Below are 14,745 nucleotides of genomic sequence, written 5' to 3' on the forward strand. Positions count from 1 at the left end.
CTTTGCCATTGAAGAACAAAGATTGACAAAGGCCAGAGATTGATGAAAGACGATGAAGAATGAAGGCGAAAAATAGAAGATGAAGAGATTCATCTTCATCGAATCAGCTCCGAACAACAAGAATTAGCTTTATTTTCTGTCAGTTGGCTTCAGGAGAAGACAAATCACATGATGGAACCTTTGTCTAGAGTTGATTTGATGGACAACGAATCTAAAAAGCTGATAAAGACGATGGGTTTTGTGTCTTTGTCCGTTTCTTCGACAACACTTGAACGAATTGTCTTTGTCCTTTTCTTCAACCATTGATGGTGTCTTCCAAGTGGTCAAAATGGGAAGATGGGCGGGGACGTGCCACTTGTTGGCTGAAATGAAGAAGGTGGTCAGGGAATTGAAAAGCCCTAGAGTAAAATGGTGACTTTTCAAACTTTAGATTAAAAAAAATGTTAAAATTTAAATTAGAGGGGAATGAAATAAAAATTTAGTTTTTTTTTTAATTTTGTTAAATAACGGTTTTATCATTACCCATAATAGAAAATTTTAATAAAATAGTTGGTGTTTAGGTTTTTGAGTTTTTTCAACTTTAAGGGTAGGAGTTTAGAAATACACCAAACTTTGGGTGGGAATAACTCTTTTGGGCTAAAACCAAATGCAAAATTAAAGGCAACTACCAACCACTAATCTTAAGATATAAGTTTGATCTTGTGGATAATATTAGATATATATACTTTATTACATATTAATTGTGATGAAAGAATGTAACATCCTTCATTCATTTATCCTTTATATTCTGAGTTTAATTGTCCTCGTAAATAATAAGAAAACACTTCCAAGTTTGAGATATTAGAGGAAAAAAAATTCAAAAAATGGAAATTTTATTTATTTTATTAAAAAGTCTCATAATTTTGGATTTGATCATTTATATAAAATTACTTCATGCAATTTCTTGCTATTAATTTTTTTAGTTAGTAAAACAAAAATCAATTACAAGGTCTTTAGGTTTGCAGGGAAGAAAGATTACATCGATAATTTATTTTTTATTATTTATATTATTTTATCAATAATAAAAAGTTACAGTAATATTTTATTTCTAATGATAATGTAATAGATAATACAAGTGTTAATTTAAGTAGCATATCAAAATATTATTAAGATAATTTTAATTTTATTATAATTATAATTTTATTTATTAATTTTTTAAAATTAAAATACTCTCACTTATAATCAATATAATAAATAATATAAAATATATTTTAAAATAATTATATATATATTCAAAATAATATTTTAATTTCAGCAATAAAATATAATTTAAACCAAACCTAGCTAATGGGATTCATGAAATTTGTGCAACTTGTATATTAATAATTTATTTTATATACAGTTTTCAAATCATAATAAATTCCTCAAATAGTACGCGTCCGCGTCACTCCTCCTTGAGAATTCCTAACCGTCGATCTAAACATTAATCAGGATCAATCTCCAGCCTGATAGAATCATCCTTTTCACCCGGATTGCCAGCTCACCGGGCGGCCAAAACTATTGACCGTCGATTACTCTCCAATCTACGGTCTTCCTTTACTCATTCAAATTTCTGGAGAAGCAAAAACATTTTCGAAGTTCCCTCCTTGGGCACATTCCCTCCTTATAATTACCTCCTATATCCACTCCCTGTCCATTGCTTATTGCTTCAATTTTTTTCTCGCCAATATTTTCTCGAGAAACAAACATTCTCTCAAATTGCAATCTACGAAATGGCTCGTACGAAGCAAACCGCTAGGAAGTCTACCGGAGGCAAGGCTCCGCGTAAGCAGCTGGCCACCAAGGCGGCTCGCAAGTCAGCTCCGGCGACAGGAGGAGTCAAGAAGCCTCACCGTTTCAGGCCAGGAACTGTAGCTTTGAGGGAGATCAGAAAGTACCAGAAGAGCACGGAGCTTCTGATCCGCAAGCTTCCATTCCAGAGGCTGGTGAGAGAAATTGCTCAGGATTTCAAGACCGATTTGAGGTTTCAAAGCAGCGCAGTTGCCGCTCTTCAAGAAGCTGCGGAGGCTTATCTTGTCGGTCTCTTTGAGGACACTAATCTTTGCGCAATTCACGCCAAGAGAGTCACCATTATGCCTAAAGATATCCAGCTTGCCAGGAGAATTAGAGGCGAGAGGGCTTAGAATTATTGGTTTCTGTAGCCGAGGTGAAATGTTATGTGCTAGTTTTAGTATAAGTAATTACCTTTCATGTAACACTAAGTTCGATTTTAGGTTAATCTCTCTTTTGAAATATGTTGCCTAAGATCTACGTCTGTCGTTCATTAGAAATTGTGTATATGTATGTGCTGTGACGCTGAATCTTGAATTGTCTCATTTTCAATTGATATGAAGATTGATTCTGTTGAATTCCGCTTTGGTTTTTATGATCTAATTCAAATCTTCTTGCCAACAATTACTTGAGGATTTAACTGACTTGTCTTGATATGTAGCTTGAACCCAATCCAATAGGCAAATCCTTTATATTGTTGGGCCGGGTCTCTTATCGAACTCATTAAGTCCGGTCCAGCAGATCTGTGGGAACCTTGTGCAAGTCGCCTAGGTTCGGAATGGCGGGAGATTTGTAGTTATTATAAATCTTTATTTTTTCCCTCCAAATTTGTAAACGTTTCGAGGAAGAGCAACTCTCCTAAACAAGTTAAGTGGGAAAATAGCACGTGTATTCTGCTAAAATGGAGAGTTACTTGGTTCCGTACAAGCCTCCTTCTGAAAACCCTAAACAGCTCAATGTGAGGTAAATCATTAAACCTGCTGCATAATTGGTTGCTGTGTCAGTACTTTTGTTGAAATAGGTGTCTTATTATGAAAGGAATCGATGGAAGAGGAGTTTGATTGAAGTAAGCGGCAGGGTTGAACCCAAGTATCGCCACGATCTTTCTTCCTTGCTCATGGAGTCGTACTGTGAGGTGTTTGAACTACTAATAACTGCTTCGTTATGTGAGTAAAATGATATCATTTTTCAGTGATTCTAAGACAATTTCTTTTATTTTGAAAGATTGGGAAATTTCCGCATATGTATCATACTGATGGACTGCCGTGTCGAACTTATGTAAGGATTATCTCAACTCAGTTCGGTATTTGATTATTTGCTTGTTTGGTCACTGGGCCTTCTTCATTTTGCGTTGCTTCAAGGCTTGTCATCTTCACGCTATTGTGTTGAAGGATCTTCTATACGTACGTGTGTGTTTAGTAGAATTTTTGTTGTTTGACAGATGAGTAGTGTTGGTGTCAGTAATGATGCAGCTGCCTATGTCGTTGGCTTTCCGAGGAAGTCAGTATTTCAGTTTCTTTATGTTGTTTATTCATGATTCTGGTGAGGATTTTGCTATTCATAAGAGATTAATCATTAAATTTTCTTCGTTTCTTTGTTTTTTGAATCAGACAAGGCATCTCTGCAGTGGACTTTGACACAAAAGTGAGTCCAAAAGCCTTTGACTTTTGAATCTTGCTATTTTCCCATCAAATTTGTTTAGGAGAAATGCACTTCCTTACTCCCTTTACATTTTTAGCATTGTTCTCCTGCTTGCTATGCTCTCAGTTATGCTTTGATTCATGTTTGTGTTTAGAAGCCTGGTCATTTCGCTCTTGCTTTTCTACCTTGGAACTTTTGACAGATATTTGTTATTGTTTCAGGGAGTTTACTTGGCATCAGTTACAAGATCAGGTTGCCTAACAGTGCACGACTACGAAGCTCTATATTTTCTGACTAATGACACTTTACCATGTAAGATTCTTCCTTTGATCTTTATAAATGAGAACTATATTGGCTCTGATCCCAGGTTTACTTGTGCATGTGCTTAAAGATCATGGCTTGATAGCTCCTTATGCTTCAACCAATCTTTTGTTTGTTACCCAAATTTAACTCAAATAATTCCCAACATGCAAGTTTTCAAATTTCTCTTGCTTGTATAGTACTGAATATTCATTTTTCACATTTTAAATTCCACATATACACTTTAGTAATATATGGTCTGCATACATTCAGTATTACCATGTTTTGTTTTTATGTTTTTTGTGCTCTAATTTAAGTTATCATCTCATTTGGTGTAGGCCCAATCGATGATGAAATTAAACATGTACTGCACATTTCATTGCATCAACAACTTGATTCTGTTCGATGGAATTTGGCTAATCAAGATGAGGTTTGGATTATTATCCATTAATGAGTTCTTATGTGTTAGATAATTGAACTTATATACCACTTTGAGTTGCGATGACACTATGAACAATTTACTCGATGCTGTTCAATGGAATTTGGCTAATCAAGATGAGGTTTGGATTATTATCCATTAATGAGTTCTTATGTGTTAGATAATTGAACATATATACCACTTTTAGTTGTGATGATACTATGAACAATTTATCAATTAAGCAAAAAGACCAAAAATATTAGTCTAAATTTAGCTTATTCCTACCATTGTTCAGAATTCAGAAATGATTGTGCCTAGTTTTACTTAGATAAATGACAAAGTTGTTGAAGCTTGAAGGAAGTTTCCACAAGTAGATGAATATGTATTGGACTTGTACTAGTAGTTAGAATAAAGAGAGAAGAGTATGCAGATAAACTCATATGATTATTAGTTACATTTTATCTCATAAATAAATTTTATAATGGACAAGTGATTTTCCATCTTTCTCAATCTTTAAATAGACATTTTCTCTTGTTCACTTAGTGAGCATCTTCTTCGGTATAAATATGAAACATAAAGGTTTTGCAATTGACATGACTATTAACTGCTTTATGTGTTTGATCATGTTTGCACAACATTTTTTTAATTGTCAAAAGATTTTTGATAGGATAGGGGGACACTTGTCCTTATCTTATAGGTCAGATTTTATTATAACAATGGGTAGTCAGAGTTGTCAAAGAAAAGAAGGAAGAATAATAGGGAGTTTAGGCAATCTTAGGTTTGAGGACAACCTTAAGGCTGATTGCAGGAGGTCTTTGGTGTCTTGAATGGCTAGAAATTGGAGGCTCCAACTCCTCAATTGTCCAGTTTATTGATGTGAATACCTCTTAATGAATAAAATGTTTTTTGTTTTGTTTAATTGTTGGTTGTTGGTTGTTTTGGGTGAAAATGTAGTTGGATTCCTAACAAAATGGTAATAGAGCTATGAGATCTGGCAAGGGAGATAGATTGGCATCGGAAAATGGTGGAGAAATAAAGAGTTCTTGGAAAAAATGGAAGAATCTGAAATGGCGCTAGGACAGCTAAGGGGGGAGAAGAATAAAATTGAAAAAAATATGAAACGGTTGGCAGAGAAAAAATAAATTTGTTCTGGACGGTTGGCAGGGAGGGAGAAAAAAAGAAAAAAAAAATTTTAAAAAATGTGTTCTGGACAACTAATAGAGGGAAAGAAAGATATTAAAAAACAAAAAATCAAAAATCAAAACAAAAAAAAAAATATAAATATATATGAAAACAATTCAATTTTTCCACATTAAGGACTAGGTGGTTTTTAAAGGGGTCGGTAATGATATGATAGGAGGACAATTGTCCTTATCTTATAGTTTAGGTTTTTTTAAGGTTTTATTATAAAAATAGGTAGTTAGGGTTATCAAAGAAAGGAGGGAAGAAAAATTTGGAATTTTGGGCAATGTTAGGGTTGTGAGAAGTCTTATGGCTGATTGTGGAAGGTCTCCAATGCCTTAAATGGTTGGAAATGAGACGTCTTGGCTCCTCGAATTGTCTAATTTATCCATATAAATACCCTTTTAATGAATAAAATGTTTTTGGTTTTTCCATTTGTTGGTTGTTGGCTGTTTTGGTGAAAGTGTGGCTGGATTACTAACAGTATCTTAATCTCTGAAGTTTAATCAAACAAATGAATTAAACATGGTATTTGCAAAGAGGCAACTGGCATGAAGTTATTGTAATTTAAATGATGCAACGAGAGTTTGAAAACAAGACCACTTTATCAAATTATTTGCTGGCTGTGATAACATCTTAAGTACTGCTTGACAAAAAGGTTAAATTGTTTAGTAATGTCCCTATAATGATATAGAATCTTGGACAGTGAGCATGGTAATTCACTCATGGTGATTGTTGTTGAGAAATCTAGTAATCTATTGTCATTTTGGGCTGGCATTTTATTTTAAAATTTTTGTTCAGTTCAGTAGTACGTATCTGTGCGCTTTCTTTATTAATACTAATAATACTAAATATATCTCTAGTCAGTTCTTAGTTTGTGAATGCATGTACTAGTTGTACCAGTGACTTGCGATATTAGTTTGATGTATTCATTTCCTCTTGGGCTTTTACACTAAATGGGTTTTAATATTATTAACTCATGCAGGTTGCTTGTGCATCTACTAAAAGTAATGAAGTACGAATATTTGATATTGGTTACATCTCATCTGACCCAGTCGAAGTAAGTGTTTCTTTTCACAGTTCTATCTTTTATTTGGTTTACTGCATATTGGCAGTAATAAATTATTTATATATCCACTTCAATGCTGTCAACTTCTTGTATTTTAATAGCTTACAGCATATGCCTGATCAGTAAAATGATATTTTAATGCATTTTTTCAGTCTTCCAAAAGAATTTTGATTTGAAAATAAAGAGTTGGTGTTTTCAAAACTTTTTAATGCAATGAATTGTATTATTCAGACTTTCATTGCTTTATTTAAATATTTTTTAGTTGGTAGTTTATCCATATTCTGGTACAGCATCCTGATTTGCATGTTTATATTGGTGAATACATTCTCCTTCTTATTCAGGTCTTAAGAACAAGACGTGCTGTCAGTGTTATTGGGTCTTATTATCAGAAAGGTGTAGCTGGTATTGCCTTTAGTGCAACTGATGAGTCAAGGTTGGTGAATTAGTGAACTCTTTGACTTATGTGTCTAAACCTTGATGCTGTGGTGCGACAAGAATGAAACAAGAGAATCATGAACTTTGAATTGTGCAATTTCAGTTATGATTTATCATTTTAAATCCTTGTTTTATCCCCATGTAGCCTTTTTTGTTTTCAGTTGAAAGTGATGGCATATAATTAAATTTTCATTTTTCAAGTATTTTTTCCTTTAATATTGAAAAATGGGATTCTAATTGTAAATGTAATATTTGCTATGACTTGGGTACCACAAACTGAAAATGAGGTGAGGCGATCAGATATAGCCAAACAAAATTAGCATTCAGCATTTTCCTTAATTGTTGCTACAACATTTTAGCTTTTACATTACAAAGCTGATTGTGATTATAATGTTGATAATCATACTTTTGTTTCAACTTATTCATTTAAAATTCACCGGAGGTTTCATATGTGTAAATTTGTTTTCTTTCTGCTATGGAGATGCAGTGTGTATGAATTAGCTAGTTGCTAATTATTAAATTTGTTTAATGGTCCATTTTGATAGGCTACTTGCTTCTGATACGCATGGGATACTTAATATATGGGATAGACGAATGAGTGATCTTCCATGTCTTGAGCTTACAACTAATTCTCGTTGCACTCTTAATAGCATCCAACTACACTCAGATAATCAGGTTAATAATATACTCAAAACAGTCTTCTATATGCAAGCTTCCATTATGTGTATCCCTGAAAATATAAATTTTGCGCTGTTTTATGTGATGAACAGAGAACTACATTGCATACTAGGTATTCATTATACTGCATGTGTGCCCCCTTTTAGACATGCCTGCTATAGCAATTATTTTACAAGCTGCAGTTGCTCTTTAATTGAGCATATGCTTATATTATGTTGTGAGGTGGATGGTTTAAACTTGCACTGTTGGTGCTTTCCAATTTTCGGCTTGATAATTGGCCATGGAAAGTGTTAGAGGGATAAAGAACTTCACAAGTTATTTGAATGTTGTAGACCAATATATATGCTTTACAATGTTCCTATCAAAGTATTGATTCTAGCCAGTTTGTTCTAACTGCACTAAATATAAGGAATGGACTGGTGAGTATGTAGTCATTAGAAGTAAAGTGCGCTGTTTTTTATTTCTTAATCTATCATTCATTTCTTCCGAGGAGAAATTGTTCTAATAAATTCATTTACTTTAGATTGTTTTTGCAGGTGGTAAGAATGGGAATATATATATATGGGATCTTCGTGGAGGAAAAGCATCTTCTGCCTTTCAGAATCATAATGAAGTAAGTTTTCAGGCTATATTTTTCAAAATTTGTTTTCTTACTTTGTCTTGTGATATTGGAGTTTGACTGGAAGCTAAATACCACCAAGTAACCAGTAGGGAGATCCTCATGTCATCATTTGCTCTATTGTTTATTGTGCCAAAAAAATGTGTTCACACTTCCCACTACTCTAATTTTCTGAATCAAATTGTGTTGTGGTAGCTTTACTTCTTGTGAATGTCCATTTTTTCACGAGATTATTGCATTAGAATTTGATTTACAGTTGGTAAAGTCTTACGCAGTTGATAGTGTAGTTGCTTCAGATAATGTCCATCTTCATTTGGTATAGTCTGTTTGATTCTCTATTCTAAATTATATCTTTTGTACGTTCTCAGGTAGGTCGTCCACCTCTAACAGCATTGGTGTTAGCTTCAATGCTAAAGAAAATTGGGTCTTTGAAGGTATGCATATCTGCTCTGATGCTGGATTTGTTGCATATTGTGAATTTTCTATTAATTAAGGATGGCAGTGGTTATTTCAGTGATTTGCTGATTTCAGGCTCCATAGTATGCTGATCTCTAGATTGGAGTTGTATTTGTTAAAAGTCCTGATCCATACATTATGTATATAACTGTAGACACTTGTTCACTGCTTTTTAAATTCCTCAACAATCAATTTAAGCTTTTCTGGTTTCATATTATAAAAAAAAAAAGAAACTTCTATTCTTTGTTAGAAAGTTATTTTTTGTTACTATTTTGCTTTTGGCGATATTCTTATCTAAAGTCATCTTATGTAGGCACAATCCAATATTGTCCCACTGGAAATATATTCTATTGATTTCGATCCTAGTTGTCCATATCAATTGGCTTTCCACTTGGAAGATGGTTGGTATGTAAAACAGATGTGCTTTTTGGTTTTTTCATGCGAGTTAGATGTTATTGAAGTATACAATAATTTCTTCACGTGCTGTAATTTAGATAACATTATATTTTATTTAATCGCATGATAGAAGTATATTTACCTTCCTATGTCCAAAGTTGACTTCTATGTTTTATGCTTATGACTTTGGACTTGTTTGTATACACTATTTCATGTCTTTTCATTTTGTTGATTATGCTTTTGTAATTGATTGACAACAAATGCTTCAGGTTGTCTCAAAGATATTGAGAGATTTTTTATTTCTTTTTGTAGCACTTGCAAATGTTTATGTATGTGTATTTGCATGTGTGTGTGTGTTTTTGTGTACACATGTATGCGTGATTTATGAGATAACATTGGTTTTGCCAAATGGTTAACGTTAAATAGATCTACTTGTTTCCAAATTTTTCATGTGTGATGTAGGTCAGGTGTTCTGAATATTCATAATTTTCAAGTTACCCATGTTCATTGCCCACCTCCAGCTTGGTTGTAAGTCATGTTTCATACATTTAGAATTACACCAATTTTAGCAGAAAGAATGGTAACTTGTTCGATAATTTTGTAATAGTTTTCTTTTGGTTTGCGAGTTATTAGGGATGATTTCAACAGTCCACCTGATCTAATGCAATCAAGGAAACCAGCGTGGCTACCGACAAATTCCGTATGATTTTTCATCCATTTGTTTTACCTTTTAAGTCTAGTTTGTTTATTCATTATTAACCTAGTATCATGCTAGATACATGCTTGCATGGGCTTATTCACGCAAGGCTGTCAAGCAGTGTTGTCAAGACATCACCTTAATGAATCCTTGGCACAATTCGTGCTGCGGAAAATGTATGATTAGCTTGTCAGGACATTAGGGCTTGGACTGTACTAAAGATTTCATATTATTTGGCTCCTAAATGGTGTATGTAGCATATCTTAGGAGAACATCTCTTTTTCCAATTTGAGTAGCATTGATTTGTACTGTAGTCAGAAATCCAGTTTAGTCAGGGCTGCCCTCACTGTTTTCAGACTCATGTTTTTTGTTCAAATATTAGTATTGCTCAGTATTTGAAACTATTTGCTCAACAGTTGTCATATTTTAATGTCTCTTTTGGTTTAAACACAAATTCAAGATTAATTCCCAACTGAGTTGGTTTTATCTGGAAATATTCTTGAGTTTGTACCATGTTTTTGATGCAGATCTATGTGGTTGCATCATCCTCTGACCAAGGCATTCATCTCTTAGATTTCTACCCAGAGTCAAGCTCCCCTAGCCATGTGGACTTCATGTAAGACACCCTGCAATATATATATATTTTTTATGTGATCATCGGGCTATCCACTGGTTGAATTGGATTGATGACCTGAAGTAAAATGTTCTACATAGTAAGAAATTCCACAAAAAGGGAAGTTAGATGAGAATATTAGAAATATAAATATTTTCATGGGTGAAAAAAGAACTTACAAGGTGGTACATATTTTGATTATGTTTTCCACATGATCCAGTGACTGTGGCCTTCTACTGTTACGACTTTGTGTATGCTTGTGTTATCTTGGAGTTTATTTTATTTTATTTTATTTTTTAAATGTCCTCTTCTTCTAGTGACAATACAGAGAGCTTATCTGAGAGAAACAAGCACAAAAAGCAAAACAGGTTTATTCCACTATCAGAAGGTGTTACTGCATGTGCCACTCATCCTCTCAATGGTACCATCATAGCAGGAACTAAGGTTTGTGGTTTTAGAGCATCTACTTCGTTATTATTCGTTTATTTAACAATGGATATACTTTTTTCTATTACTGTTTTTTAATTTCTCTAACTGGAATTCATAGATTTTTTTTTCCACTTTTCAATTTTTTTTAATTATAAATAAACCCAAATATATAATGGGTAGTTTAAATATGTTACGATAACTTGTAGGAATATATGATGAATTGGATTTTGGCTTCAGGTCTCATCTTTACTGGTGGTGTCCCAGCAGCAGAAGTGCTATAATCATTCCGACACTGAGCAATGAGGTAGACTAAACTATACGCAAGGGATAACCTTCTGGAGCCTGAGGAAACCGATAAGGTGACTAGAGCTTGCACCCATAAGGAGCACTGTAAAGTAAGACCGTAAATACATATCACTAATCTTTTAGAAGTCTGAGAACTGCTTAGTATAAACAATAACAATGACCTATTGCGCTGATGAAGTATTATGAGTTTGGTTTTGAAGGTCCGTGATGAAACTCATAATATTTGAACACAAAATTAGGCCAATCTTTATTCTTAAACTGTAAAAGCAAACAAGAAATTAAAGGGAAAGCAATCATTCTTGCATTCATTTGATATAAAGGTTTTACATACATTCCATCCAATATCGGCTAGTCTGTCATTAGTGATTTACAAGGGAAGCACCCATCAACCTATGGTAGAAAGACCTTATATTACCCTTCATGAGGAGCTTGATAAAAGATCTTCCGCTGGAGCAAAATGAGCGATAAAGCCCTTTTCAGGACATAAGAATTTATTACAGACTGCTGTAAGCCCATGTTCTTTAGCCTCCACGTGCAACTTAGCCAAGAGCTTTGCACAATCCCTGTTTCATGAAAAATTACATCTTAAATTATATGCCATTTACACATGCCATAATAGCAATGACCATATACTCCGAAAACAAAATATAACAAAGAAAAGAGTAACATTACTTAATTTTCTTTTCACAATATCCAGTATGATGCTTCAGAGTTTCGGTCCAATAAGGTCTCTTGTTAAGGGTACAACGTGCAGTATAAACAGCTGAAGCAGCGAACATTGATGGGCAGTAAGAAATTATAATGTGGTAAGAGGTGATACCGAGTTCAGCTAGGAAAAACACCATATTCTCCATCTGCATTGCCAGACAAATCCATGCTGAATACATCAGAAATCGATTCTGAAAAATGTTGAAACCAAGATAAAAATGCTAGTTACCTCCTGATCAGGCAAAACAGAAGCTTTAAGATACCGCACAAGGAACACATATGGAGTAGGAACTGTTAAATACCAACCTAACTCCCCCAAAATTTCTTTTTCCATGGCACACACCTCTTCTCCATCATAAACATAATCTGATATGCATACAAAATCGTTAACCTGCAAAGACATATGCTATAAATAAGAACACAAGAAGGAAAATTTTAAACTAGCAGAAGTTGAGAGCACTCTACCAGTGGAGCCCAGATTTCTTCATACTTGCAAGCAATGAGCATTGAGCTAATGCCAACTAGCTGAAGTTTGTCCCTGCTCACAGTCTTCCTCGAAAGGTAGCGATCAAATATGTTTATGGTAAGGTACAGGGTTTCTGGTGTTAGTTCAAATCTGTCATGAACTTCTATCAGCCAGACTACTAGAACAGTTCTCATCCTTTCATTAATAGGCTGCGAGATCATGTAATCGTGCACTCGGCTCTCATCCTGAAACACAAGATATGTGTTATCAGAGAGACACTGTATGGCTCTACTTAAGAAATAGGAAGTACAGGGAGAAATTACTTCTTTGTAGAACATGTAGATATCTTCAACATACTCAACTACTGCCAGGCCATCATCTGCATCTGCTGCATCAATGTCCACTATCACATCCTTCGGCTTGTTGGCAATTCCGCCAGCAGCCTAAACCAAACGAGATTTGAAAATCAACAAATTGAAGATCAATATTTTCTTGAAGCCCTGCAAAATCAACTCAAAGGATAATTGAACTTCCAAAATGACCTTGCTTCGAGCAGTAAGAATTGAACTGAATGCCTTGACTCTATTCCTTAAGGTCTTTTCCCTTGATCTTTGTCTACCACAAGGTTCGGCAATCCCCTCTTCAGAAGGTCCGATTGAGGTCCAATTATCAGGTAATTTCTTTTGCTTGTCTTCTGCTTTACCCTTTTCTTTCTCATCAGAGCTTATTACAATTAGATCATCACATTTTGGTTCTTCAGATAACTTCTTTTCAGTTCCTGCTGCCTTCTTCAGAGATTGGTCTTTTCTTCTTGCAGTCACCCCATCATCAACCACTACAAGCTGCAAATAACAGCATTGGCATTGTAATCACTACAAATTTTCCATACACTAAAATGTTTAAAATGTTCTAGTTTTAGATTACTACCTTATTCTGCTCTGCTGCCACTTTCGCATTTGCTAAAAGCTGTGCACGAAAACCCCTGTAACCAAGCAAGAACTAGGTAGAAAGAAAAAATCTCTCATAGACACAAACAAAAAGAGAGGGATATAGACCTTGTAATTGGGCGAGAGATCTTTCCTTCAATATTTTGTAGAACCTCAAGATTTCCTATATCGCGAAGAACTTGTCGATTCTTTCCTTTTGCTGGATCATTCCTCACCTTACCTCCTAAAGGGAAAAGCCAAAAGATAAACTGATATCAAGAAACACAAAGAGAAAGAAAGCCTTCATGTAGATGCAGCAGTGCAATAGACCATTTTATTTCACACCCAAATGGAAACGCTTGCTGTTCCAATCAATTTGATTCACAAGAAAAATTGAACAAGAATGCACCACTCATGGATCAATGTCAAGTAAATAATCAACACAATCGTTTTGAAAATAAATGAAAACCCAGAAATTATCAGGATATATGGATTTCAAATAAAATCTCACCAAAGTCATAACAAAGAAACAAACAAATATGATCAAGATACGACCCAGTAGTAATTACCTGAAAATTACCCTAAGTCAGGAAAAAAAAAAAGTATAAATCAATCAATCAATCAAACTACTTAACTTGATCAAGAAAAACCCATAAACAATCATCCAGAAAAGACACCAGTATAAAGTCGCAAGAATTATACCCAATCATTAATATAATAACAGGTTAACGAGGAAAAGGCAAATCAAATTTTAAAAAAAAAAATCACATTGATAAAAAGGGAAGCAATGAAGTAACAATGAAGATAAAGAACAGAAACAAATTATACATATAAGGGTAGAAGTAGAAAAAAACCCAAAAAATAATTAATCAAAGAAACAGTCAATCAGTAAGTGAAAACGAAGGGAAATTAAGTTAAACCTCTGGGTTTCCTAGGAATCACAACTTTTGCTTCCGCTTCCATTCCTTCAAAAACAAAAACCTGTAAGCCTTTTCTCTTTCTATTTTAATTTGCTCTATATCTAAATTTTCTTGTTTGTGCTAGAACTTTTTAATGCTGTGCTTCTGAATGTGTGGAGCTGACGAAACGCCTTCCAATTAAGCGCTTCAGAGGCTAACGGTAAAAAAATTCAATTTCGAATTTCGACCGTTTGATGATAAGTCTTGCTCTGAATCAAACGGCACAAGCGGACGTTTGCATCCTTACTTTGGGCTGGGAAAGATTGGGTTTAGCTGGCCCAATTAACCCACTCAATCCTCTTTAACAGTATAATATGAAACCCATAACTCAAACTGATCCACTAATTATCTACCCATCTCTTACCCATCTTCTGATCCTTGTCACCAAACCCCATTCAGGATGGCAACAAGAAAAGGGTATCAATCCACATTTTCGATTATATAAAAAATATCAATCCTTATATATTAATTATTTTAATATATATAATAAAAATATAAATAATCTAAAATTATAAAAATATATTAATACTTTAAATAATAAATATTAAAACAATCTCATTTTTCATTATAAAAATATTTTCCATCTCATCCCTTCTTTTTCTATTCTTATCAAAAGATTTTCTTTTCGAATAAAGTTA

The 14,745-nt window shown here is 34.0% G+C and overlaps 3 protein-coding genes across 5 annotated transcripts; 2 read left to right on the plus strand and 1 right to left on the minus strand.

Annotated features, from left to right (window-relative positions):
• The first annotated feature begins 1,574 nt into the window (after positions 1-1,574).
• Positions 1,575-2,387, plus strand: LOC123205640 (histone H3.2). The gene has a single exon (XM_044622655.1). It carries the CDS (start codon positions 1,752-1,754, stop codon positions 2,160-2,162), a length of 411 nt encoding a protein of 136 aa, XP_044478590.1. The 5' UTR covers positions 1,575-1,751; the 3' UTR covers positions 2,163-2,387.
• Positions 2,388-2,470: 83 nt separating this feature from the next.
• LOC123205634 lies at positions 2,471-11,390 on the plus strand. 2 transcript variants are annotated; one of them, XM_044622647.1, is made up of 18 exons: positions 2,471-2,772; positions 2,848-2,944; positions 3,034-3,087; positions 3,251-3,309; positions 3,420-3,453; positions 3,672-3,762; positions 4,089-4,180; positions 6,336-6,410; positions 6,761-6,852; positions 7,400-7,529; positions 8,056-8,145; positions 8,520-8,585; positions 8,921-9,012; positions 9,466-9,531; positions 9,637-9,703; positions 10,228-10,316; positions 10,631-10,757; positions 10,980-11,390. In XM_044622647.1, exons 1-18 carry the CDS (start codon positions 2,711-2,713, stop codon positions 11,043-11,045), a joined length of 1,449 nt encoding a protein of 482 aa, XP_044478582.1. In that variant the 5' UTR covers positions 2,471-2,710; the 3' UTR covers positions 11,046-11,390. The 2 variants fall into 2 exon arrangements, with proteins under 2 accessions (XP_044478582.1, XP_044478583.1); XM_044622648.1 differs by lacking the exon at positions 10,980-11,390 and having other exon boundaries at positions 10,642-10,751.
• LOC123205635 (G2/mitotic-specific cyclin S13-7-like) lies at positions 11,327-14,285 on the minus strand. 2 transcript variants are annotated; one of them, XM_044622649.1, is made up of 9 exons: positions 14,069-14,261; positions 13,278-13,392; positions 13,150-13,204; positions 12,765-13,064; positions 12,546-12,665; positions 12,222-12,467; positions 11,986-12,147; positions 11,721-11,902; positions 11,327-11,611 (listed from the first exon to the last, which is right to left on the minus strand). In XM_044622649.1, exons 1-9 carry the CDS (start codon positions 14,109-14,111, stop codon positions 11,467-11,469), a joined length of 1,368 nt encoding a protein of 455 aa, XP_044478584.1. In that variant the 5' UTR covers positions 14,112-14,261; the 3' UTR covers positions 11,327-11,466. The 2 variants fall into 2 exon arrangements, with proteins under 2 accessions (XP_044478584.1, XP_044478585.1); XM_044622650.1 differs by lacking the exon at positions 11,327-11,611 and having other exon boundaries at positions 11,743-11,947; positions 12,063-12,147; positions 14,069-14,285.
• Positions 14,286-14,745: the final 460 nt, after the last annotated feature.

The sequence above is a fragment of the Mangifera indica genome, unplaced genomic scaffold (genome assembly GCF_011075055.1).
Source record: "Mangifera indica cultivar Alphonso unplaced genomic scaffold, CATAS_Mindica_2.1 Un_0010, whole genome shotgun sequence".
In the NCBI taxonomy this organism is placed as follows: domain Eukaryota; kingdom Viridiplantae; phylum Streptophyta; class Magnoliopsida; order Sapindales; family Anacardiaceae; genus Mangifera; species Mangifera indica.